General features: G+C 35.9%; 1 protein-coding gene across 1 annotated transcript in view; it reads right to left on the bottom strand.

Annotated features, from left to right (window-relative positions):
* Positions 1 to 26,077, bottom strand: part of Efcab13 (EF-hand calcium binding domain 13) — a 64,432-nt gene that overhangs the window by 8,973 nt on the left and 29,382 nt on the right. Inside the window, 1 exon segment of the mRNA XM_013153672.1 lies at positions 3,005 to 3,153. Coding sequence (XP_013009126.1) covers positions 3,005 to 3,153 — 149 coding nt within the window.

Genomic DNA, 26,077 nt, shown 5'->3' on the forward strand with positions numbered 1-26,077 from the left:
CCTTCCCTTTTTAAATAAGCTTGCCTAGGGGATTATCAATTTTATTTATTCTTTCAAAGAACCAACTCTTTGATTCTTGGGATTGTTTCCTTGTCTCTATTGCATTAATTTCTGCTCTGATTTTTATAATTTCCTCTCTTCTTTTGGCTTTGGGCTTGACTTTCTCTTCTTTTTCTAGATGTTTGAGGTGTACCATCAGGTTATTTATTTGTATTCATTCTGTTTTGCTGATGTGGGAACTCAGTGCAACAAATTTTTCTCTGAGAATGGCTTTCATTGTGTCCCACAGATTCCAGTAAGTTTTATTTGTATGTTTGTTTGCTTGTAGGTATTGTTTAATTTCTTCTTTAATTTCCCCTGTGATCCAATGATTGATCAAGAGTGTGTTATTCAGTTTCCATGTGTTTGTGTGATTTTTGCCATATCTTTTCTCATTAATTTCTAATTTCATAGCACTATGTTCCGATAACATGCAAGGGATATTCAAATCTTCAACTCAACGTATTTATTTAAATAGGTTTTGTGAGCTAATATGTGGTCTATTTTAGATAATGACCCATGTATTGCTGAGAAGAATGTGTATTCTGACGTTGTTGACTAGAACACTCTGTATGTGTCTATCTAGTAGCTTTGTTTGCAGATGTGATTCATTTCTGTTATTTCTTTGCTGATTTTCTGTCTGGTTGATCTGTCCCTTGATGTCAATGGTGTGTTAAGGTCTCCAGTTATAATTGTGTTACTGGTAGATTGATTTTTCTTTTCTGTTAATCCTTCTTTTATATAACTGGGTGCTCTGGAGTTTGTTGCATATATGTTCTAGATTATTATTTCTTCCTCTTGAAGTTTTCCTCTAACCAGTATGGAGTGACCTTCTTCATCTTTTCTGAACATTATTGGTTTGATGTTCACATTGTCTGCAAACAGAACTGCTACTCCCACTTTTTTGGTTCCTGTTGCATGAAGTATTGTTTTCATCCTTTGACTTTAAGTCTGTTAGTATCCTTTTGGTTTAGATTTGTTTCTTGTAGACAACATATGTTTTGATTTTGTTTCTTGATCCATTCTGCCAGTCTGTTTCTTTTAATTGGTACATTGAGACCATTTACACTAATGGGTATGACTGTTATTTGTTGGTTTATTGTTGACATGGTATCTTTATCTTTCTGATGCTACAGCTTCATCTTTCTCTTCTGTTTAATTGTCTGATTTGCTTATGGTTTTTTCCCTAAGTGTATGTAAACTGTCTTTAAATATTCTTTGCAGGGTTGGCTTGGTGATCATGAAATTCTTCAGCTGTTCTCTGTCATGGAAGTATCTTATTTCTCCATCGATTTTGAAAGACATTTTTGCTGGGTACATCAGTCTATGTTGGAAATCATTTTCCTTTGGGATCTGGAATACTTCACTGCATGCTCATCTTGACTTTACTGTTTTTGCTGAGAAGTCTGCAGTGATTCTGATAGGTTTTCCTTTATAAGTGATCTATTTTTTCTCTCTGCCAGCTTTCAATACTCTATTCTTACGTTGGATTTCTCAGAAGGTGATTATTATATATCTGGGTGTAGTTTTATTTTGCTTATGACTATTTCAAGTTCTATATGCTTCACTGATCTTTCTGTTGCTTTCCAATCTCATGTTTGTAAAATTTATATCTATTACTTCTGTAAATATCCTCTTGACATCCTGTATGCTGTTCCTTTCCTTTTTATTATACATATCAATCTTATTTTGTTTTTCTTTGCATCATCTTGCAGTTGTTGAATTGTTATTTCTTGATTTTTTGTTATTTTAAAAAGATCTTTCCTTTCTTGTTGACTAGCTGCAATCTTTTCTTTGAGGTCTGAAATTCTCTCTTCACTTTAATTGAGGTGGTTTTTATAGCTTTCAATGGAATTTTTGATGTCCTGCATATCTCTTTGCATCTGCTTCATGTATTCTATTTGCTTCTTATATTGCTCATCCAGGGATTCTGTGTTTTGGTTTAGTTCATCCGATTTTGTAACTGTGTCTTCTTTAGATATGTTCAGCATCTCCTTCATTTCTCTTATCATTTCTTCTTTTACCTGGGAGATTATTTCTAGTTTCAATTTCTTTAAATCTTCCTGGAGTTGCTTCTTTATTTCAGTTGCTATTATGTCCGATATTTCAGGTGTATGGCATATATTTTCTACTACGTATATGGCTCCTAAGGTTTCTTTGGATGGGCTGGAGGTTTGAGATTGTAAATTGTCTTTCGTTTTGTCATTTTCCTATATTTCTGTGTTTCAAGTGTTATTCCAAGCTTTTGCAGGGTCTGTTGGTGATCCTCTTCTATGTCCTCAGCTCCTGGGATTCTGGCCACCCAGCTCCCTGGATTGAGAGAGGATCACTGGGGTGGGCCAGGCCGACCCATGCCCAGCCCTCGAAATTAATGGCACCCGTTCACCCAGAACTCCAGAGTCCCCCAAGCACAGATGGGAGTGGGGAGGCCGCCCTAGGCCAGCCCAGGACCCGCTGTGCTGGTCCAATGCACTGGAAAGCCACAAAGTTCCCTCGCCAGGGCTTAGCGAGGGTCCCAAACTATTTGGACTCAGGGGAAAGTATTCAGGGCACCCACACCAGGCCACCCAGCCTCTGGAACCCATAGTGTTTGCTTGCCTCCTAGGAATTCCAGAGTGCACCAAGTACTTCCAGGAGTAGAGAGGCTGCTGCAGGCATGCCCAGGACCTACCACACTGGTCCAGTGCACTGGGAAGCCACAAAGTTCTCTCTCCAGGTCTGAGCGAGGGTCTCAAACTCACAAAATCTTTTCTTTACTAACCATCTCCTTTTGCAGCCTCAAAGTGTGAAGGATCATGTCCTTCAAGAGTAAAGGCACTCTCTCAACTCCAGGCAGAGGTAAATAAAAATTTTCTAAATCTTTATCTCAGTTCTTTGATGTGCAGATGAAATTGCAATCAATTTTTCTCCTGACTTTTTTTCCTCTTGAAAATTCAGAGGATTTTTCTTCTCTACATATGAATACTGAGACTCCATACTTTTTCTGATATTCTGGGATCAAATCCTTAATTTCAAATCAATTTTTCTTCTCCATTATTTTACAAAATTTTTTGTATTTCTTGTTTGTAGTGTTTCTTGATGGCAAGGAAGTTGCAAAAGCATTAAATTTCTCACCTGAAAAGTTAAAATTTTCTTCCACCTGGAGGAATAAATGTGTGTTAGTTTGCATCTTTCTCTTTTAGAGAGAATTTCTACTCTTCAGGGCTCAGAGGCTTTGGTGAACAAATGAAATGAACAATAGTTGAAAATGATTTCCTCCTGTGCCCCTCAGGCTGCCCCTCACCCCATCTCTCACAGAAATAGGGCCCATTTGCCCACTGAGCCCTGGAAACTCTGAGCTTTACCAATGTAAAGCCCTGGCTCAGCCACCTTCATAGGCTCCCACCTGATTTCTAAGTCTTTAACAAAATGGATATCATGTATTCTATTGTGTTGTTAAACTCAATCTGCTTGTTGCATTTTCTTCTCTGTGCTCACTGAACATTTTATTAGCAAAATCTTTTATGTGTTTAATTCAATCCTTTTAAATGTGTTAAAATTGACTGATTTTACTGATGTTTATTTGATCTCTTTAAACATTTGATGATTTTTTTTTAGTTCTTTGCTTCACTTCATTGTCTTTAAGATGAATTTTGGGAGAGGTAGTGGTAATCAGAATTATCTTGTAGCCTTACTTTCTAGTATTTTAGTTGTTTTGTGTTGTAGGTTGAAGATCAATTAGGGTAGAAAAACTATGATACCACTTTGGAGATGTATTTAGTTTGATATTGTATCCTTTTAATGTATCCTTAGATTTGGTTATGTTTTGATGTTTACACTCTCTTCAATCTACTCAGTGTAGTATTTGAGTATCTAATTAGTGTCTAAACTTGCTCTGGGGTCTTGGCCTCCAACATCAATCAGATGGGAGGAATGAATTATATTATAGTTGATAACACAAAGACAAATCAGATACTGTATTGGAAAATAATAAAAAAATTAAAAGCAAGAGCTATACCACTATTAACAATGCAAAAATATCAGCAATAATAACAAAGTCAAATACAATCTGGATATTTGCATACCATAAGAAACAATATGAGCTACAAGTATACCAACTTTAACAATAGAGAAGAGACCCGCAATAATAATACAGACACAAATGTAAACAAAACATTCACATGTAGTAAATATCTACCAAGTAACTATAGTACAATTAGCAATAGAAAAAAATTCAACAATGGTTTTAGTCAATTAATGAAGTGTAGGGGATGAGAAATGAAAATGACGAAGTAGAATTTGAAAAAGAGAAGAAAGATCAGAAAAAGGTGGAGAGAAAAATGAGCAAAATTCAACTAAAGTATAAAAGAAAGCTAATAGGTAACAATAACACAAAAAATGAGAATAGGCAAAGAAAAATAAGAATAAAGAAAAAATCCCCCTTTTGTTATTCTTGCTTTTGATATGTTACACAGCACAATTGACCTTCTGCTATGCCACCCTGCCTTGGAACCAGCTTATTATAGACTGAAACCACTACAAACTTAAGCAAGGTTCTGTCCTGACATCAGGATGTCATTGAAGACACTGATCTGAGATGGAACTGCCAGTGAAAGAAGTCTGAGATCTGCCCTGCCTCCCTGCACTGGTGGACTTAGAGCCTGGAAATCTGAAGGAAAGCCAGTGACACAGTAGGACCACGATTAAGGTGCACATAATGGACAGATGAAACTAGAGGCATGGAAATATCCCATTCAATATTAGCAATATGAGCCAACTGGCGATCTCCAAACTTTATTTTTGTTTATTCTACTCATTTTCTTCCAGTATTACATCAACTATCTTCCTTGACTTCGTGATACATTCATGAGAACAAATGATGTCACTCCTCATTCTGGTCCTTCAAAACTCCTGGACTCTCTCTCCCAATCCTTCCTCCTGTGTCCTACATTTACCCAAAACCTGGATGATCATCCTTCCAGTGTTGCTCCTACTATATTAAACGTCTCTTATCTGTCCATCCTACTTCCTATGCTCCTGAATGTCTCCACTCTATAACTCAGTACAATTACTCTACTAAGTGGAAAATCATTACATACAAGTTCCTGGTATAAGTGAGATTATGTGATATTTTTGTAGACTTTCTTCTTACAATTATAGATATCAGGCTAATGGTTACCACAGTTTGTCAGTAGCCAGGTTGTACTTGAGTCTACTTTTACTGCCCGCTGGACTACTTTAAACAGGATGTTATGTAGGCTATAATCAATTTTTCCCACGTGTAAAACTGCACTGAAATTTTAAGGGGTCATAACCATCACCATAGTTTAGTACCAAAGGAATGAGCCCTAAATAAAATAGATAATTCCCAGTCTTAATATATTGCAAAGGTAAGTTCTAGGTATAGACATAAACTCTAATAATCACATATAACTTTCAGCCAAAAGTGATCAAAAGGGACAAAGAAGGTCACTCTATACTTGTTAAGGGAAAACTCCAAGAAGAGATAACAATCATAAATATTTATTCACCAAAAACAGTTCACTCAACTATGTAAAAAATATTAACAAGCATGAAAAACCAAAGAAGCACTAGCATAACTGTAATGGGGGACCTTAATAGGCCACTCTCACAAGTAGATAGATACACTAGAAAAAAAATTTAAAAAGAAATGTTATAATTAAATCAAGCCTGTGAACAAACGGAATTGATAAATGTCTACAGAGTGCTGCACTCTAAAACATCAGAATACATGTTCTTTTCAATGGCACATGAGATGTTCTCTAAAACGAGCATATATTAGCTGACAAGACACATTTAAATAAATGTAGGTAAGATGAAATCATTTCATGCATACTACCTGACTGTAGTACAATGAAACTGGAAATCAATGACAAAGGAAATTACAAAAACAGTATCAACACATGGAAATTACACAACACTTGTTGGGAGCTATTGAGGCTGAAAAGTGACCACATGTGCAAGGCTGGAGCATAACCATCCCAAGAACAGAGTGTATGTATGGGACAAGCCACAAGAAGAAGCTGCTTCAGCCCAAAGAATACCTAGTCCCAAGACAATCTGAATGTTGCTAGGAAAACAGGGTGTCATATGACATTAAATTGCTAAAGCATTTAAATAAACACCCTTGCAATGAGGGGCCAGTACCTTTACTCCCATCAGAAGGATAAAGACTCTGCCTGACCCCAGTTATTTTTGTCTTTTTCCATTTTCTCATCCTCCTCACAGTCTTTAACCCCAAGAACCTCAGGAGCTACATGGGTCACAGCAAACACTTTTCTGAAAAAATCGATGGGTCACAAAGAAATTAAAAATGAAATCCAATAGTTAGAGAAATGCTAAGGACTGCCCAAGAAAAAACAGATGGTGGAATGGAATAACAGAAAAAAAGGGGAAAATTGTTTGATAGAGAAAATAGGAAAAACATAGAATACGTGAAGCAGGTTCAAAGAGATAACCAGAAAACTAAAAACTCTATTGAAAGCTGGCATAGCAGCTTGAAAGAAACTAAGGATAGATTATCTGAACTGGAGGACAGATTTGTAATGTGGGAGCATGAAATGAAAAACTTCTGAAAAATAACAAGGAAAAAACCAGCAATAATACAAAGGCTAGAAGATGACAAGAGGATCTATAACATAAGAATTAGGAAGTAAAAGAAGAAGTAGGGACACAAAAAAATGAACTACAAAGGCTATTCACAGAAATAATCCAGGAGAATTTCCCTAATTTATCAAAAGGTAAAGATATTCAGATGTATGAGGCATACAGGACCCCAGGCACCTACAACCCAAGCAGAGCTACACCCAGGCATATAATAATAATCAAATTTCCAGAAATCCAGTATAAGAAAAGACTATTAAAAGCCATCAGGGACAAGAAACAGATCACTTACAAGGGTACACCCATTAGAATTACAGCAGACTTCTCGGCACAAACCATCAAATCACCAAGAGTGTGGGGGAAATAATTCAAGCTTTGAAAGATAATAACCTCCAGCCAAGATTGATATATCCTGCACAACTGTCCCTAGAAATTGATGGAAAAACAAGGTGCTTCCAGGATAAAGAGGAACTGGGGAAATTTGCAACCACCAATTCAACTCTACAGAGAATACTGCAGGGCATTCTAAAAAAAGAAAAATACCAAGATTCCAGAAACACTGGCAGAGAGGCCACAATTAATGGAGCAGAAAACAAAATGAAGAAGACAAACTGACAACTAATGACAGAAAAAAAGCTCAACAGAAATAAGGCAGAGAAGTTTGGGTGGTAGGAACAGCTATTTTGGAGAAAACAAGCATCATAATAGCTAGTGCTAATTTAATATCATCTTGTTTTGAAGTCCCATCAAGCTTTTGTTCTTCTGTCTCCATCAGTCTTAGCATGTTGTATCTTATTGCATTTTATTATATGTGATATTATAAACAAAACTTTTGTAGACAAGGAGATTATACAGAAACTATTGTTCATTTTCTGTTAGATGATTCTAAATACCCTGTAATACTGTCATTCTCTTGCATGGTTTTACATTGTCTTGATATGTTTGATGCTACAGTATACGAAGTTATACTCAAAGATTTCAAGGAAAGAGACACTATGGTAACTACTTTTATGTCGGGATATCTTGTGTTGAAACACCATTTTGCTGAAATGGTTATGTTTTGACCTGTGCTGTTTTGTTGTTATGCCCTCTTTTATCTCAATCTCCTTTTCTTATTTACTTTTTTATTTTTATCTTTTCAATTAAGGGAAAAATAAATAAAATTAGAAGGATATATTATAGTAACCCACTTTGATTTCCCATTAACTTGATTTGAAACCCTGTATTGCTCTCATCATCTTGTTTTGACTGATTTTCCTCTATTCTCTTTTGCTTGACAGTACCAAGTTCGAGAGTACAGGCAACAACTGTGAAGACAATAAGATTTATTATGACACCCATTCTGATTGACTATTATCTTCTTTTGAAGTCCTGTAATGTCTCCAATGTTTTGGTTTTATTGGTTTTGTTCTTTACTGCTTTGTTCGATTTTATTATAAGTGATGATATAGGCAATTCTTAAGATAGCAAGAGGCATTATGCTAACCATTGTTGATCACCTTGTATTTTGTTTTTAAATTATGTATTATGTCCATCCTTTTGATTTGACTGATTTTGTTTTGTTATGTCACATTTGGTTTTACTCTCTTCAAAAAAAGTAATAAGAACTGTGGGAGTAATAAAATCCAAAATGTGTAATTGTCATTGTACAAAAGAGAGGAAAAGAAAGTGCTCTAAAGGATATAACTGCATGTATATTTAAGCGTACAAGATAGATAACTATATTACAGAGTTTTTCTTGTATCATTGAACAGAACTGTTTGCAGTCTCACTGTTTGAATGTCCACTTTATGTGCTTTAATTTTGTAACTTGAACAACTATTTCTAAGATGACGGTATGTAATCTATTAACTAGTCATTTCCTACTGTTTATTTTTTCTGAAATTCTGTATAGCTTGTACCCTTTTTCTGTTTTTTTTTCTTTTTATCCTTAAATAAAATTAAAAAAAAATTAAATCCAGCAGCATATATAATTAAATGACAGTGCCAGTGGAACATAGTGAAACTTATGGGGCATGATGAAAGCAGTCCCAGAATCTAAATTTATGGCGATGAACTCACACATCAGGAAAACAGAATGTGCATAAATAAACTAGTGTTGAAATTCAAACTTCTAGAAAAACAACAAATCAAACCCAAACTCTTATGAGGGAGGAAATTATAAAGATAAGAGCAGAAAATAATGCAATGGAGACAATTATAAATAGAAAAGGAGAAATCACAATGGATCCCACAGAAATCCAGAATTTCATCATTATTACTATGAGAAAACATAATAAGATGGAAAACATAGAAGAAATGGACAGATTCCTAGATGCAATCAGAAGCCAAAACCAAATCTAGAAGATACAAAAATTTTACATAACCTGATATTAACCAATGATATAAAAATACAATACGGTTAAAATCATTCCAACTAAGAGAGTCAAGGTCCTGATGGATTCACTGAATACTGTAAGAAATTTACAGAAGATCTAATGCCACATGATGCAACTCTTCAATGAAATTGAAAGGGAAGCAATATGCCCAAAGTCAATCCTGGAAGCAACCATTAACCTCAAACCAAATCCAGAGAAGGACCCAACCAAAAAAGTGAACAACAGGTCAATCTCCATAATGAACACAGATGCAAAATCCTTAGTAAGACACTGGCAAACACAATGCAATAAATCATCAAGAAGATTATACCTCATGATCAAGAAGGATTCATTCCAGGGATTCAAGGATGGTTCACATATGTAAATCAATGAATGAAATACACCATTATTAACAGAACCAAATAAAAATGTCACATGATAATCTTAATAGATGCAGAAAAAGCATTTGTCAAAGTACAACACTCATTCATGAATTTTAAAAACCTACAGAAAAATGGAACAGATGGCCTTTACCTCAATCTGATAAAAGCCATCTATGACATACTAACAGCTAACATCATATTACATGATGAAAAAATGAAAACTTTCAGTCTAAAATCAGGATCAAGAAAAGGATATCATTCATCAACATTAAATATGTTTTTCAAAATATTAGCCAGAGAAATCAGACAAAAGAAAAGATAAAAGGGATAAAGGTAGGAAAGAAAGAATTTAAATTATTATTTTCAGATGGCATGATCCCTATATAAAAGACCTCAAAAACTCCACCAAAAACTTAAAGATTTAATATCAAAATTCACTAGTGTAGCAGTATACAAAGTCAACACTAAAGAATAGCTTTCCTGTATACAAGCAATAAACTCACAGAAAGAGAAATGAGGGACACCACACCCTTCACAAAGGCATCTAATAAAATGAAATACTTAAGATTCAATCTAATAAATGATGCAAAAGATCTATACATTTTAAATGACAATAGCCTAAAGAAGGAGATTGAAGGAGCTATCAGAAATTGGAAACATATCCCTTGATCTTGGATAGGAAGAAACAATATAGTGAAAATGGCTATAGTCCCCAAGCTGTTGTACAGATTCAAGGCAATCCTAATCAAAATACCATTACCATACCTCACACATCTAGAAAAAACACTCCTAAAACTTTATAACTAAGTCTTGGAAACAACTCAAATGCCCATAAACCAAGGAATGAATAAAAAAATGTGGCCCAAAAAAATATACAATGGAGTACTACTCAGTCATAAAGAAGGGAAACTAGAGACTTTTATAAGTAAATGAATGCAACTTGAGATCATACTCATGAGTAAAATAAATCACACTCATGTGTAAAAATTATATTACCTCAATGGTATGAGAAACTGAACAAGGTTATAAGATTCAAACTTTACAGTAGATATTGTGAATTGAGAAGAAATTGTTCAAAAGAAAAGACAAACTATGGTGGGAGAAATGGGAAAGGAAGAAAGGGAAAAAAAACAATATATATCCACAAAATATTTATATAGCTAGTTTCTCTTAGTTCATTGAAAAGAAAGATTTGTCTTAATATTGTTTGCAGAAGATATCATATGTATAGCTTGTAATTTGAGTAGCTACTATGAAGGCAACAATACAAGGTAAGTTGAAATAGTTGATGTCCAGGCCTAAAGGTGAGTCAGTAGATCATACTTCTGAAAAAAGAGTTTTCAGAATTTTGGGATTGTGATTATCTATCTCGGGCTGAAGCAGGGCTAGAAGAGGTCACTTCCAAGAAGTGGTATGTGGCATTCTGGCTTGGTGCCTCCCAAGCTGAAAGTTCTTGCCTGGCAGAGGAGCAAGAGGCAAGAGTTCCAGTTTCCCTGGTAATGGTACATTTGAAGGCAAAATGTTTTGTTCCATCAGCTACAGTAAAGTCGCAGATTGTCCACCATTATGGATGTGGAAGCTTTTGAGAGTTCTTATCTTTTAATTTGAAGAGGAGCTTATTTTTCATTTCTATATCCCTTATAATCATATATTGGTCTTTAGAATGTATGGTCATCTATCAAACTGCATTTTCTTATGGACATCAGGTGCTTTTGTACAATGAAGGATAAAAATTTTCAGGGGCTTCAAGGTCAAAGGAATGCCTTTTATCAGATTTCTAGTAACAGTGATTGATGAGCTTTTTACCCCTTTGATGTCTTTGAAGGTCATTTGACTAGGTAGCTTTGATTCTCTTTGTTGGATTATGTGATTCTAGTGGGGCAACCTTTGTGAAAGGCCATGGCAACCCATGCATCATGTCTGACAGTCCAACTTTTCCTCAGTCAAAATGTAATGTTTCTGTATTGAACAGAGTCAGAAGGAATTTCTGACAGTCATCTTGGGTGGGTATTAAATGATGCCATCTGACCAGGACAGAAAGCAGAAGGCTCTGGAGGGAGGGCCTCTGTGGCTGAGTGCAGGTGCTGGCTAGCTGGAACCAGTTCAGTTCCCTAGTGGTAGATGAGTCAGAGGCAGGAAGTGAAGCTATAAGAATTGGCAGCTCTGTGACAGCTGACAAGGGTGATTTATCTGCCAAGGTGGCATTCTCAGGAAGAATAGATCTCTTTTTTCTTCAGATGCAGAGAATTTCAGTTTGGTTTTGTTTTAACACTACACTAATTAATTCCCATTTCTGGATCCCTATATGTGTGCTGTGTACCTTTGAATGATGATGCAATAGACAAAGTGTAAGTGCCCATCATAGAGACCATTCAGATGCCTGCCTGGCCACATACCTCTCAGCAATGTTGGGACCACCTGGAATTTGGAGAAGTATTGGTAGGTTCTCCATTTTTTCCTTATTAGATACATCCATGAAACCACAGATTAAGACCCAATTGAGCTCTGTAGTTTGGAGAAAAATCCACCTCCTCACTGTGGAGAACAGACAGAAAAGTCTGTTGCTTTCAGCTACAAACACGTGCTCACTCAGTAGACATTCAGAATTTAAAACACTCCAAACTCCTTCTCTGGAGGATAGTCTTGACTAACAAAAGTTGATCAGGCTCTTCTGCTCAAGTTGAGCAGGACTGACAGACAGACTAACTGAGGCCCCTAGGAGTCTTACCACCAGGGAGGCAAGCAGGCAGGCTGCATGCTCCTCCCTTTTGGGTACAATGTGAGCCATTCAGTGCAAAACCAAGATTCTTCCTCAAAACTTTAAAGGGGACTCAAGGAATCTTGAGAGTATGCCTTCCCATCAGGACCTTAAGAGATCCTTGCTCTGTCCATAAGGCTCATGACATGACCAAAGAGATCAGCATAGTTGGTCTTTTGGCTGAGGCACCAGACGCTATGGCAAGCAGGAACACCAAAACAATACCCAAGATTAGGAGGCAGATTTATTTTACATCAGCAGTCACTGAGTGGAATCATTCCCAAAATATCAGGCTCTGATCTTTGGTAGTCTAGGGCTTATATGGGATAAGCAAGCAGGAAGTACAGAGCAGAATGACTTTTCAGTAGGGGATTGACTAGCATCATAATGACTAGCTATGTATAATAGTGATCAGCTGTTTCAAGGAAGCAGAAGTAAAATGAAGTATAACTATAACTGTTTCCTGGGCAACTAACAGACCCTGAAGTATACTGGCTGGTGGAGCATGTTGTGCTGCAGAAGTACAGTGAGTATGGTTCCTTGTCAAGAACAGGGAAGAATAATCATGGGTAGTAGTTCTTATCAGGCCTTATTAATCCATAATTATACATCTTTAATAGAGGTAAAAGCATAGAGAGAGGAAGAGGTTTTGAGTGGCCTCTGGTCAGCTTAGGACAGAGGCTGTCATATTCTTTCAATTAGCTTATGAGTAAGGCAGCTAGCTCTTGGAAGGACCTGAGATAGTTGGATGATCAGCTATATTGATAAAAATTTAAAATAAAAATAGACAATAAACTAGGACTTTGGACAAAAATGAACAGTGTCAGGCAGTTTAGAATGCATCTCACTTTCTGCTAAATGGAAATGTATCCTCTATGAAGTTCCTGATTTCTGAGGGAACTAAAATGCAAAGTAACCAGTTTTTTTCTCTAAATTCAGCATTTTTTAAAGCTCATATGTTTAAGGACAGGGTTAATGAGCTTGAGTTTCAATTGATCATTTTAAGTTCACAGAGTAACCTTTGGTAATGAGATAGAAAGGGCATAGCTTACACTGGATGGGAAGAGTGACAATGTGGACTTGTACAATTTACACAGCACCTTCTTTAAGGACCTCATTTAGAAGTTCTCATGGCTCACAAGGTGTAGATGGAATAATAGGATACAGATGCTATTAATAGTTTGTTACCATGTCTTTCTTCATGGTAGCTTGTCCTGTGATTCATGGGGTGCACTTTTGTTTTATTTTGTTTTTTAATTTTTCCTTTTATTCTGCCCATTTCCCCTGCAGAGTCAATTTCTCTCTTAGCCTTCACTTTTATTTTTTCAGATAAATGTTGTCACTGTTATTGTTTGTCTTTTTCAGCTCATTGTTAGAGATAAGAATCTGGAAACCAACTCCATAAAGAGACTCTAGCACTCCAAATCCTGACAGCATTATTTGGCATAGTCAGACGGGAGAAAATCTGGTAAGGCCCGATGGGCACACTTTTGTTTTTCTGCATGAAGTTTTTTTCTCCTTTTCCTCACATCCTGCTCTAGGCTGGGAGTACAGGGGACACTTTTCATGGTATGTAGAGAACTATTTGCTTCTTTTCTGGATGTGAGAGATGAGGTAAAGGAATGTATAGCTTTTTTAAAATTTCTTCCAGCCATCATAGACTTCTTTTTTTTCTTTTTTCTTTGTTTTCTTTTTTTATTCTTATGATATGTCTTGTTGTCTGTGTGTTTGTTTGGCACCCTTTTTGGAATTAGCCTCGTCTCTGGCTTACCCATGTTTATAAACAGTTTTTCTTTCTCAGTTTGTGTTATAATCTGAGAGACTGCCATGTTGCCTTTCCATGTGACCAACCACCATCCTGTCTTATGCATGTGGCTACACATGGGCTATGTCAACTGCCAGCATCTCCATTTTCCCCTTTTAAATAACTGGCCTTATAATCTAAACTTCTGATTTTTGAAGAATATTTGAGTTTTTGAAATATAAGATGAAGGAAGCGCTTTTCTTTTTAAATAATTTGTATTGGCACAATGGATCTTCTCACAAGGAAGAGAAAAATTTGTTCACTCTAAAAAATGCCTGAGGTTTTGCTGGGCCAGGGCACTGACCAGAAGGTCCTGTTTCCTTTTGGCACCAAAGGTCTGTTCTCAGATGATGGGCAGCACCCCTTCTGATTGTTTGGGGGGGGGAGCAGTGGGTGACACAGGCATAAAGCCCCAAAGAGTGGCACAGACTAGGCAAGGGAATGCACAATACCTGGGGCCCCTTAGGTGGCATGCTAGACATGAGTGGGCCAAAACCACCCACAAACATCTGATCCCCATGCAACTTTAGCCTAGTCAGCTTCCTCTATGTTTTAAAACTCACCTGGGGTAATTGCTTCCAGGCTCAATTTCTTCCTTGTTTAAGTGCAGGTAATTTAAAAGTGTATGCCTGATGGCCTGAGTAGAACAAATGAACAGTATCTAAAACTTAATGAAAGTTATTGTGTCTATTCTTTTTAAGAAAACAAGAGACATCGTTGATAACCATTGTTGATAACCTTGTACTCTGTTTTACATCATGTGCTATGTCTATCCTTGGTTTTGACTGACAGCTTTGTTTTGCCATATTTGACTGTATTCTCTCCCCCCCAAAAAAGTAATAAGAACTAAGGAGTAATAAAACCCAAAATGTGTAAATTTTGTTGTAAAAAAGAGAAGGAAAAAAAGAGCTCTAAAGGATAGAACAGCAAGTGTGTTTAGGGGTGTTAAATAGCTGACCATATTAATGTTTTTGGTTGGATCATTGAACACAACTGTTTGCAGTCTCATTGTTTGAATGTCCACTTTGTATTCTTTGATACTGTGATTTGAGCAACTATTTCTAAGATGATAATATGTAATCTATTAACTGGTGATTTCTTACTGTTTTTTTTTTTTGTAGTTCTTTTTTTTTTTTTTTTTTTTTGTCTTTTTCCTTTTTATCGGTACCGGGCATCGAACTCACGACTGCCTGCCTTCAAGGCAGGCGCTTATGCCGCTGAGCTAAATCCCCAGCCCCCTGTAGTTCTGTATTACTTGTACCCTTACACCGCTTTGTTTTGTTTTGTGTTTTTCTCTTTTTCCTTTTAAATAAAATTTTATATATATATAAATATATCTATCTATATATATAAATATATATAAATATATATAAATATAAATATATATAAATATATATATAAAAATATATCCTCAAGGAGGAGTAGGATGTTCAAATGGTCACATCCTGATCATATCCATGTCTCAGAGACATGTGGGTCTCTATGACCTGTTTGATGACTAAGAGGTCTCCTCAACTTATCTCATATACCCTTCAGGCTAAATAATGGGGTCCATCCCTCCCAGTTGACTCAGTAATTCCATTAGAACCTAATGCCCCATAGGGACCAAGTCCTCAGTCATCTCATCATGTTTCTCAGCCAGCCTTTACACTATTAGACATGTGCTTTAAAGAGAAAATGAGATTTCTTTTATGGACAAGATAAGTTGTGAGAGTAATAAGAAGCACCACAACAAGTTTAACTTTTGTTTCTTTAGTTACAGAAGACAGCTAAATTTTTCCCTGCATGCTTTGACCCATGGGACTTAAAGCTGTGTACCCAGTGTAACTTAAGATATATCCAATTTCCACAGAAAGAATAATACTAATGGAGATTATTTCATCTGTCAATCATTCCCAGATATGTGGCATGACACACAAAAAAACTTCAGGTGGTTCCACAGATGCCTACGGTGCAATTTCTAAATACAGTGTTTTCTAGTAAATAGGTTCAACAATTGGGACCCAGAAGAGAGACAAAAGTAAAAGTTTAAGAGTATAGTTTTTGCAATTGGTAATGCTATAAATCCACTCAGGTAACCTACAGAAGAACTCAGAGACAACTGGGGAGTTTGATTGAAGTTCAGAAGGATTGGACATTGGGCACAAGATTGAACCAAGCTCCTATGTGCACCTTGCCCCATACATGAAACAGCTAATGCACCTGACCTGTGGCACTGGGGCTCTAACTGTTCCTGCCCTCAGAGAGGAGCTAGACCAACCAGAACCATTATTTATTGCTCTGAGGACAGAAAAGACCCAAAGAAAACTGCAATGTTCACATCCATGGACATAACCAACTCCTCTGAAGAGGACAGTCTTAAGCATCATGGGCAAGCCAATTCAATTGCCTATCAACACAGAGGAAACTCATTCTGTTTCATTTCCTTCTCTGGAAAACATCTCTAAGTCTGTTTCTGTAGTTGGGGGTAAGTATATTTCCATTCATAAATTCTTTATTCCTCTTTTGTTGTGTTATTTTCAAGGCCAAAGCTTTAAAAAAAGTTTCTATTCCACAGTGTCCCACACACTTGCTAGGAAGAAATGTACTAACAAAATTCTGGGTAATTCTCAAATTCTAGCTAAGCCTAAAACAGGCTTTTCTAGTAGGGATCACTCCCAAAACAATTAGCCAGCAAGCAGATTCTGCTGCTTCATAGTATAATGGAAAACCTGGTAAGACAAATTCAACTATGTTAATTGTAAGACAAAAAGCTCTACAGCTGATTTCCTGACACAAAGCAGCATCTAATCAAATAAAAAATCTCCGGTAGATATGAACTAGCTGCTCATGGACAAGTTTCTCAAATATGGTGTTTTGAAGACTTGTCAGTTCCTTTTCAACACTTGCATTCTTTCTGTGGGAAAACCCTCAGGAGGATACAGAGTAGTACATCACCTCATTAATGAGGCTATCATTTCAATCCACTGTTTGGTGAAAGATCCACACATTGTGCAATTCTTTCCCAAGTTCGAAATGTCTTTAATTTGATTTAAAAGATGCATTTTTCAATCTCCTTACATTCAGACTCCCAATTTCTGTTTGCTATTAAATAGGAAAATTCCCAATTTTTATCTTTTTTTTTTTGCTTTTAAAAAAATTTTTAAATTTTGAAGAGATTAAGACAAAGGGGACAAAACAAGGCAGATCATAATAGAACAATGTAAGCAACACAGTACTTCACAACAAGACAACCCAGTATTAACAGTAGCTACCATAATGTCTCTGTCTTGGAAATAGTTGAGCATACCTTCACATACAATACTGTCAAACATAACAAAATAGTGTAAAACCATTCAACAGAATGAAAGTATTACAGGCCTTCAGAACCAAATAACTGAAAACAAATAATGGCTACTATATTATTTCATTTTTCATAAAAATTATTTATACTACCACACATATTAAAATCTAATAAGATACAACATGATAGAACCAATGGAAACAGAAGAACAAAAGCATGGTATAACTTCAAAGCAAGATGATATTAAATTAGAAATGGCTGCATAATGTCTTCTTTTCTTCAAAATAGCTGTTTATACTATCACACAATATCACATAATAAAATCAAACAAACCAGAATAAAACCATTACAACTAATGAATGAAAATATTATAAGGCTTCAAGGCAGTGTAATGGGGAATCATGATTACAATAAAATCTTATGTACTCTTACAATTTCTTACACTAGGGAGACTATATGGTATTTTTACACGTGAGTATGATTTATTTTGTGTGTGAGTATGGTCTCAATTGTGTCCAATTATTTATAAATATCTCAATGTGTTCATTCTTTATAGCTGAGTAGTACTCCATTGTGCAAAAATACCACATCTTTTTTATCCATTCCTCAGTTGATGGACACTTAAGTTGTTTCAAAGATCTGGCTATTACAAACTGTGCTGCTCAACCTCTCCACATTTGGAAGTGCTTGGCGACTCTGGAGTTCTGAGCAGGCAAGTGGGCGGGTGCCATCGGTTCCAGAGCCTGGGCAGCCTGGCATAAGTGCCCCATGCACTTTCTCCTGAGTCCAGCTAATTTGGGACACCCCCCCCCCCGCCCGCTCAGCTCAGAGAGGGATCCTTGTGGTTTCCGGGTGTGCCAGACCAGAGTAGCACATCCTGTGTGGGCCTACAGCAACCTTTCCACACACAGCAGTGCTTGGCAGACTCTGGAGTTCTGAGCAGGCAAGCCAGTGGACGCCATTGATTCCAAAGGCTGGGGGGCCTGGCATAAGTGCCCTGTGCACTTTCCCCTGAGTCCAGCTAATTTGGGACTCCCCCTCCACCCCACTCAGCTCGGAGAGGGAAGTTTGTGACTTACTGCTGCACTGGACTAGCCCAGCATGGCAGGTCCTGGGTGGGCCTAGGGAAGCTTCCCTGCTCCTGGCTGTGCTTAGAGGTCTCTGGAGTTCTGAGTGAGAAGGCGGGATCAGTTGCCTGGGCTGGGTTTGGGCTGGCATGCTCCACCCCCAGAGACCTTCTCTCAATCCAGGGAGCTGGGTGGCCAGAGTTCCAGGAGCTGAGTGCAATCGAAAAGGATTTCCAACAGACCCTGAGAAAGCCTGGGAATAACATTTGATACACTTGAAACACAGAAATATAGGAAAATAATAAAATGAAAGACCAAATTACAATCTCAAACCTCAAGCCCATTCAAAGAAACCTTAGGAGCGATGTACATAGAAGAAAATATATGGCATACACCTGAAATATCGGACATAATAGCAACATAAATAAAGAAGCAACTTGGGGCAGCTTTAAAGGAATTCAAACTAGAAACATTCTCCCAGGTAAAAGAAGAAATGATAAAAGAAATGAAGGAGATGCTGAACACATCTAAAGAAGACACAGTAAAAAATTGGAGGCACTAAACAAAAAGATAGAATCTTTGGATGAGCAATATAAGAAACAAACAGAATCATAAAGCAGATGCACAGAGATATACAGGAAATCAAAAATTCCATTGAAAGCTGTAAAAATCAAGTCAATGAAAGTGAAGATAGAATTTCAGACCTTTAAGAAAACATTGCAGCTAGTGAACAGGAAAGATCTTTTAAAAATAACGTGGAATCAGAAAATAACAATTCAACAACTGGAAGATGACACAAAGAAAAACAAAATAAGATTGATAGGGATTAGCGAAAAAGAAGGGGACAAAATAAAGGATGTCAAGAGGATAGTTACAGAAGTAACAGTTGAAAATTTCCCAAACATGAGATTGGAAACTGACATCAGGATCAGTAAAGCATGTAGAACTCCAAATAGTTATAATCAAAATAAAACTACATGCAGATATATAATACTCACCATCCCAGAAATCCAACATAAAAATAGAATATGAAAAGCTGGCAGAGAGAAAACACAAATCACTTATAAAGGAAAACCTATCAGAATCACTGCACACTTCTCAGCACAAACAATAAAGAAGAGCATGCAGTGAAGTATTCCAGATCCTAAAGTGAAATGATTTCCAACATAGACTGATGCACCCTGCAAAACTGTTCTTCAAAATCAATGGAGAAATAAGATACTTCCATGACAAAGAACAGCTGAAGAACTTCATGATCACCAAGCCAACCCTGCAAAGAATATTGAAAGACAGTTTACATACACTTAGGAAAAAACCCCTAAACAAATCAGACAATTAAACAGAAAGATGAAGCTGCAACAGCAGAAAGATAGCATGTCAATAATAAAGCAACATATACCACTTATAACCATTAATGTAAAGGGTCTCAATGCACAAATTTAAAAAAACAGACTGGCAGAATGGATCAAGAAACAAAATCTAACCATACGATGTCTACAAGAAACCCATCTAAACCAAAAGGATACTCACAAACTGAAAGTCAAAGTATGAAAAACAACACTCTTCATGCAACAGGAACAAAAAAAAAAAGCAGGAGTAGCTACTCTGTTTGCAGACAATGTGAAATTTAAACCAATAATAATCAGAAGAGATAAAGAAGGTCACTAAATACTGGTTAGGGGAAAACTTCAAGAGGAAGAGATAACTATATTAAATATATATGCACCAAATTCCAGAGCACCCAGTTATATAAAACAAGTATTAACAGAAATGAAAAACCAAATTCACAGTAACACAATTATAACAGGAGACCCTAACACACCATTGACACCAAGGGACAGATCAACCAGACAGAAAATCAGCAAAGAATAACAAAACTGATTCACAACTGTGAACAAATGGACTTGAGAGACATATTCAGAGTATTCCATTCAACAACGTCAGAATACACATTCTTCTCAGCAGAACATGGGGCATTCTCTAAAATAGACCATATATTAGCTTACAGAATATATTTAAATAAAAGCAAAAGAGTTGAAATTATCCCTTGAATATTATCAGACAATAGCACTATGAAATTAGAAATTAATGATTAAAGAATCAGTAAAAATCCCTACAACACATGGAAATTGAATAACACACTCTTGAGCAATGAATGGGTCACAGGGGAAATTAAAGAAGCAATTAAACAATACCTACAAGCAAGCAAACAAACAAATACAACTTACCAGAATCTGTGGGATGCAATGAAAGCCGTCCTCAGAGGAAAATTTGTTGCACTGAGTTCCCACATCAGCAAAACAGAACGAATACAAATACATAACTTGATGCTACACCTCAAACAGCTAGAAAAAGAAGAGTAAGTCAACCCCAAAGTCAAAAAAGAGAGGAAGTTATAAAAATCAGTGCAGAAATCAATGCAATAGAGACTAAGAAAACAATCCAAAGAATCAATGAACCAAAGAGTTGGTTCTTTGAAAGAATAAATTCATGAGCCCCTAGCCAACCTTATTAAAAAAGAGAAGGAAAAGCTCAAATTCATGCAAGAAGAAATGAAAAAGTTGAAATCACTACAGATTCTATAGAAATACAGAAGATCATCAACATCTGTTTCAAAAACCTCTACTCTCATAGGTTTGAAAATACAGAAGAATTAGACAGATTCCTAGAAACATGAAGTACCAAAGATAGGTCAAGAAGATGTAAAATTGCAGAATAACCCAATCTGTATTAATGAAATTGAAAATGTAATTAAGTCCTTACCTACAAAGAAGAGCCCAGGCCCAGACGGATTCACTGCAGAATTCTACAAGAAATACAAAAAAGACTTAATGCCGACACTCCACAAACTCCTCAATGAAATTGAAATGGAAGCAATCTTTCCTAAGTCATTTCTGAAAGCAAATATTACTCTAGTGCCAAAACCTGAGAAAGACCCAACTAAAAAAGAAAATTACATACCAATTTCCCTAATGAACACAGATGCAAAAATCCCCAATAAAATATTGGCACACAGGATTCTGTAAATCATCAAGAAGATTGTACACCATGACCAAGTGGGATTCATCACAGGCATGCAGGGATGGTTCAGCATACGTAAATCAATAAATGTAATCCACGATAACAACAAAGCCCAAAGTAAGAATCATGTGATCATCCCTATAGATGCAGAAAAAGTCTTTGATAATGTTCAACATTCATTCATGATAAGAACTTTACAAAAAATTGGAATAGATGGTCTTTACCTCAATATAATAAAGGCCATCTATGACAAACCAACTGCCAGTATCATGCTAAATGTCCAAAAACTGAAGGCCTTTACATTAAAATTAGATACAAGACAAGGATGACACTTATCACTGCTCCTATTTCATATAGTACTGGAAATACTAGCCAGACCATTTAGACAAGAGAGAGAAATAAAAGAGGCAAAGATAGGAAAAGAAGAAGTTAAATTATCATTGTTTGCAGATGACATGATACACTACCCAGATCCCCAAAACTCCACTGAAAGACTCTTAGATATAATAAATAAATTCAGTAATATAGCCAGATACAAAATCAATACTCAAAAATCAATAGCATTCCTATACACAAACAACAAATTCACTGACAAAGAAAAAAGAGGAGCCACACCCTTCACACTAGCAACCAAAAAAAAAAAAAAAAAAGAAATATTTAGGAATTCCTCTCACAAAAGAAGTAAAAGACCTATACAGGGAAAATTATAATACACTGAAAAAAGAAATTGAAGATGATCTCAGAAAATGGAAAGACATCCCTTGCTCATGGATAGGAAGAATAAATATTGTGAAAATGGCCATTCTCCCAAAACTGTTATGCAGATTCAATGCAATCCCAATAAAAATACCATCAACATACCTCATAGGTGTCAAGAAATCACTCCTAAAATTCAAATGGTAGGAGAAGAGACCTAGAATATCAAAGACATTTCTAAGCAGCAAAGGCAAGTCTAGAAGCCTCACAATCCCTGACTGGAAGTTATACTACAAAGCAACTGTAGTAAAATCAACATGGTACCAGAATCAAAACAGAGCCAGAGATCAATGGAATAGATTAGATGATACAACCCCAACTACAAACACACTCAATCACCTTATCTTTGATAAAGGGGCCAAATATGTTCACGGAAGAAGGACAGTCTATATAATAAATGGTGTTGGAAAAACTGGCTCTCCACATGCCGAAAACTAAAACTAGACCCATGCCTATCACCATGTACTAAATTAAAATCTAAATGGATCAAAGATCTTAATATTAAAACAGAAACACTAAATCTATTGGAAGACAAATTGGGTAAAAACCTTGAAGACATAGGGGTAAGTAGAGAATTCATGAACAGGACTCAAACTGCATGGGAAATACTTCCCAGAATCAAGAACTGGGATCACTTCTTATTAAAAAGTTTCTGCATGTCAAAAGAAATCTCCAACACACTGAAAAGAAAATCCACAAACTCGGAAAACATCTTAGTGAACTGTCCCTCAGACAAAGGACTTTTGTCTAGAACATATAAAAAATTTTAAAAAATCAGACCCCCAAATTCAAAGATACAACCCAAAAATGGGCATCTGAGATGAATACACACTTCTCAGATGAAGAAATACAAATAGCAAATAAATACATGAAAAAATGTTCATCATCATTACTCATTAGAGAAATGTGAATTAAAACAACACTAATATTCAATCTCATTCCTGAAAGAATGGCCTGGATCAAGAAAACCACCAATGACAAATGCTGGAGAGGCTGTGAGAAAAAAGTAACTCTCCTGTAGTATTGGTAGGAGTGTAGACTGGTGCAACCATTGTGGAGGTCAGTCTGAACATTTTTCGAAAACCTGGGATTGGAAGTTCTATTTGTTCCAGCTATTTCACTTCTAGGCATATTCCCAGAAGAACTGAAAACACCATTCCACAGTGATATATGTGCAACCATTATTATAGCAGCACAATTTGTAATAGTCAGATCTTGGACACAACCTAAGTGTCCATCAACTGAGGAATGGATAAAAAAGTTGGGGAATTTTTATACAATGGAGTACTACACAGCTATAAAGTAGGATTATGTTGAGTTATTTATAAATAAATGGGTGCAGCCTGAGACCATACTCATTTGTGAAATAAATCAAATGCACATGTATGAATATCAAATAGTCTCCCCACTGTAAGAAATGATACAAATGCATAAAAGTATGTGGTAATCATGATTCCCCCTTTATATGATTTTGAAGCCTTATAAAGTTTTCACTCACTAATTGAAATGGTTTTATTCTGGGCTGTTAGATATTATTGTCTGTGATGATATGAACAGTTATTTTGAAGAATACAAGACACCATAATAGCTAGTGCTGATTTAGTATCATCTTGTTTTGAGTTTCCATCAAATTGTTGTTCTTCTGTCTCCATTGCTTTTATTATGTGGTATCTTTTTGTATTTTATTATATATGATAGTATCAAAAATTTTATAGGCAAAGGTAATATAGAAACTATTGTTCATTTTCTGTTAGCTGGTTTTAAATACCTTGTAATACTTTCATCTTCCTGAATGGTTTCACACTGTCTTGATATGTTTGATGATATTGTATACAAAGTTATACTCAAATATTTCAAGGAAAGAGACACTACGGTAACTACTATTAAGTTGGGTTATCTTGTGGTGAAACACTATGTTGCTTAAATTGTTCTGTGCTGACCTGTATTATTATGCTCTTATGTCCTCTTTTATCTCAGTCCCCTCTTTTTAAAAATATTTTATTATTATCATTTTTTGATTAAGGGAAAATTTTTTTAAAAATTAGCAGGATATATTATAGTAACTTTTTTGATTTCCTATTAATTTGATTTGAAGCCCTGTATTGCTCACACCATCTTGTTTTGAGTGATTTTACTCTTTTCTGTTCTGTTTGATATTATCAATTTTGAGGGTATAGGCAACTACTTTGAAGGCAATAAGTTTCACTATGATGCCCACTCTGTTTTGACTATTATCTTCTTTTGAAGTTTAGTAATGTCTCCAATGTTTAGGTCTTTTTGGTTTTGTTCTGTACTGTTACGTTCAATTTTATTATAGCTGATGATATAGGCAATTCTTTTTATGGTAGCAAGAGGCATTATGGTAACCATTGTTGATTACTTGGTATTTTGTTTTTACAACATGTACTATGTTCATCCTTCATTTTGACTGACTCTGCTTTGTTTTGTCACATTTGGTTTTATTCTATTCCAAAGCAAGTAATAAGAACTGTGGGAGTAATAAAACCCAAAATGTTTAAATGTTACTGTAAAAAAGAGAGGAAAAGAAAGTGCTCTAAAGGGCACAACTGCAAATGTGCTTAATTGTGTAAGATAGATGAAAATATTACTAAGTATTTGTTGGATCATTGAACACAACTGTTTGCAGTTTCACTGTTTGAATGTCCACTTTGTATGCTTAATTTTGTAACTTGATCAACTATTTCTAAGATGACAATATGTAATTTATTAACTAGTGGTTTCTTACTGTTTATTTTTTTGAAATTCTGTATTCCTTGTACCCTTTCAATGTTTTATTTTGTTTTGTATTTTTTCTCTTTAAATAAAAAAAATTGTGCTGGTATAAACATGGGTGCACATATGTCACTGTGGTGCAATGTTTTCAGTTCTTCTGGGAATATGTCTAGAAGTGGAATATCTGGGTGAAAATGGAGTTCCAATCCCAGCTTTTTGAGGAATCTCCAGTCTCACCTCAACAGTGGTGGTACCAGTCTACACTCCCACCAATACAAGAGAGTTTCTTTTGCCCCACAGCTTCTCTAGCATGTGTTGTTGGTAGTTTTCTTGATCCTGGTCATTCTTCCTGGAGGAAGAATGAATCTCAGTTTTGTTTTTATTTGCATTTCTCTAATGACTAGTGATGATCAAGGTTTTTACATGTATTTATTTGTCATTTGTATTTCTTCATCTAAAAACTGTGTATTCATCTCCAACTCCCATTTTTGAATTGGGTCTTTAAGTTTTAGATGTCTGATTTTTAAAAAATTCTTTATATGTTTTAGAGGAAAGTCCTTTATCTGAGTCACAGTTCACTAAGATTTTTCCCCAGTTTGTGGATTTTCTTTTCACTATGCTGGAGATTTCTTTTGACATGCAGAAACTGTTTAATAAGATGTGATCCCAGTTATGGATTCTGGGAAGTGTTTCCCATGTGGTTCGATTTGTGTCCATGAATTCTCTACCTCCACCTGTCTTCAAGATTTTTATCTAATTTGCTTTTTTAACAGATTTAGTGTTTCTGGTTTAATATTCAGATCTTTAATCCATTTAGATTTTAGTTAAGTACATGATGATAGGCATGGGTCTAGTTTTAGCTTTTGGCATATGGAGAGCCAGTTTTTCCAGCACCATTTATTAAAGAGACTGTGGTTTTTCCCATGAACATATTTGGCCCCTTTATCAAAGATAAGGTCGTTGAGTGTGTTGGTAGTTGTGGTTGTATATTCTAATCTATTCTATTGATATTGAGATCGGTTTTTACTCCAGTACCATGCTGATTTTATTACTGTATATTTGTAGTATAACTTCAAGTCAGGGATTGTGATGCCTCCTACACTGCCTTTGCTGCTTAGAATTGTCCTTGATATTCTAGGTATTTTCTGGTTCCAGATTAATTTTAGGAGTGATTTCTCTATATCTATGACATGTGCTGATGGTACTTTCATTGGGATTGCACTGAATCTGTATAACATTTTTGGGAGAATGGCCACTTTCACAATATTCTTTC

The sequence above is a fragment of the Cavia porcellus genome, unplaced genomic scaffold, assembly GCF_034190915.1.
Source record: "Cavia porcellus strain 051 isolate PalLab524CR breed Dunkin Hartley unplaced genomic scaffold, mCavPor4.1 scaffold_3, whole genome shotgun sequence".
Taxonomy (NCBI): domain Eukaryota; kingdom Metazoa; phylum Chordata; class Mammalia; order Rodentia; family Caviidae; genus Cavia; species Cavia porcellus.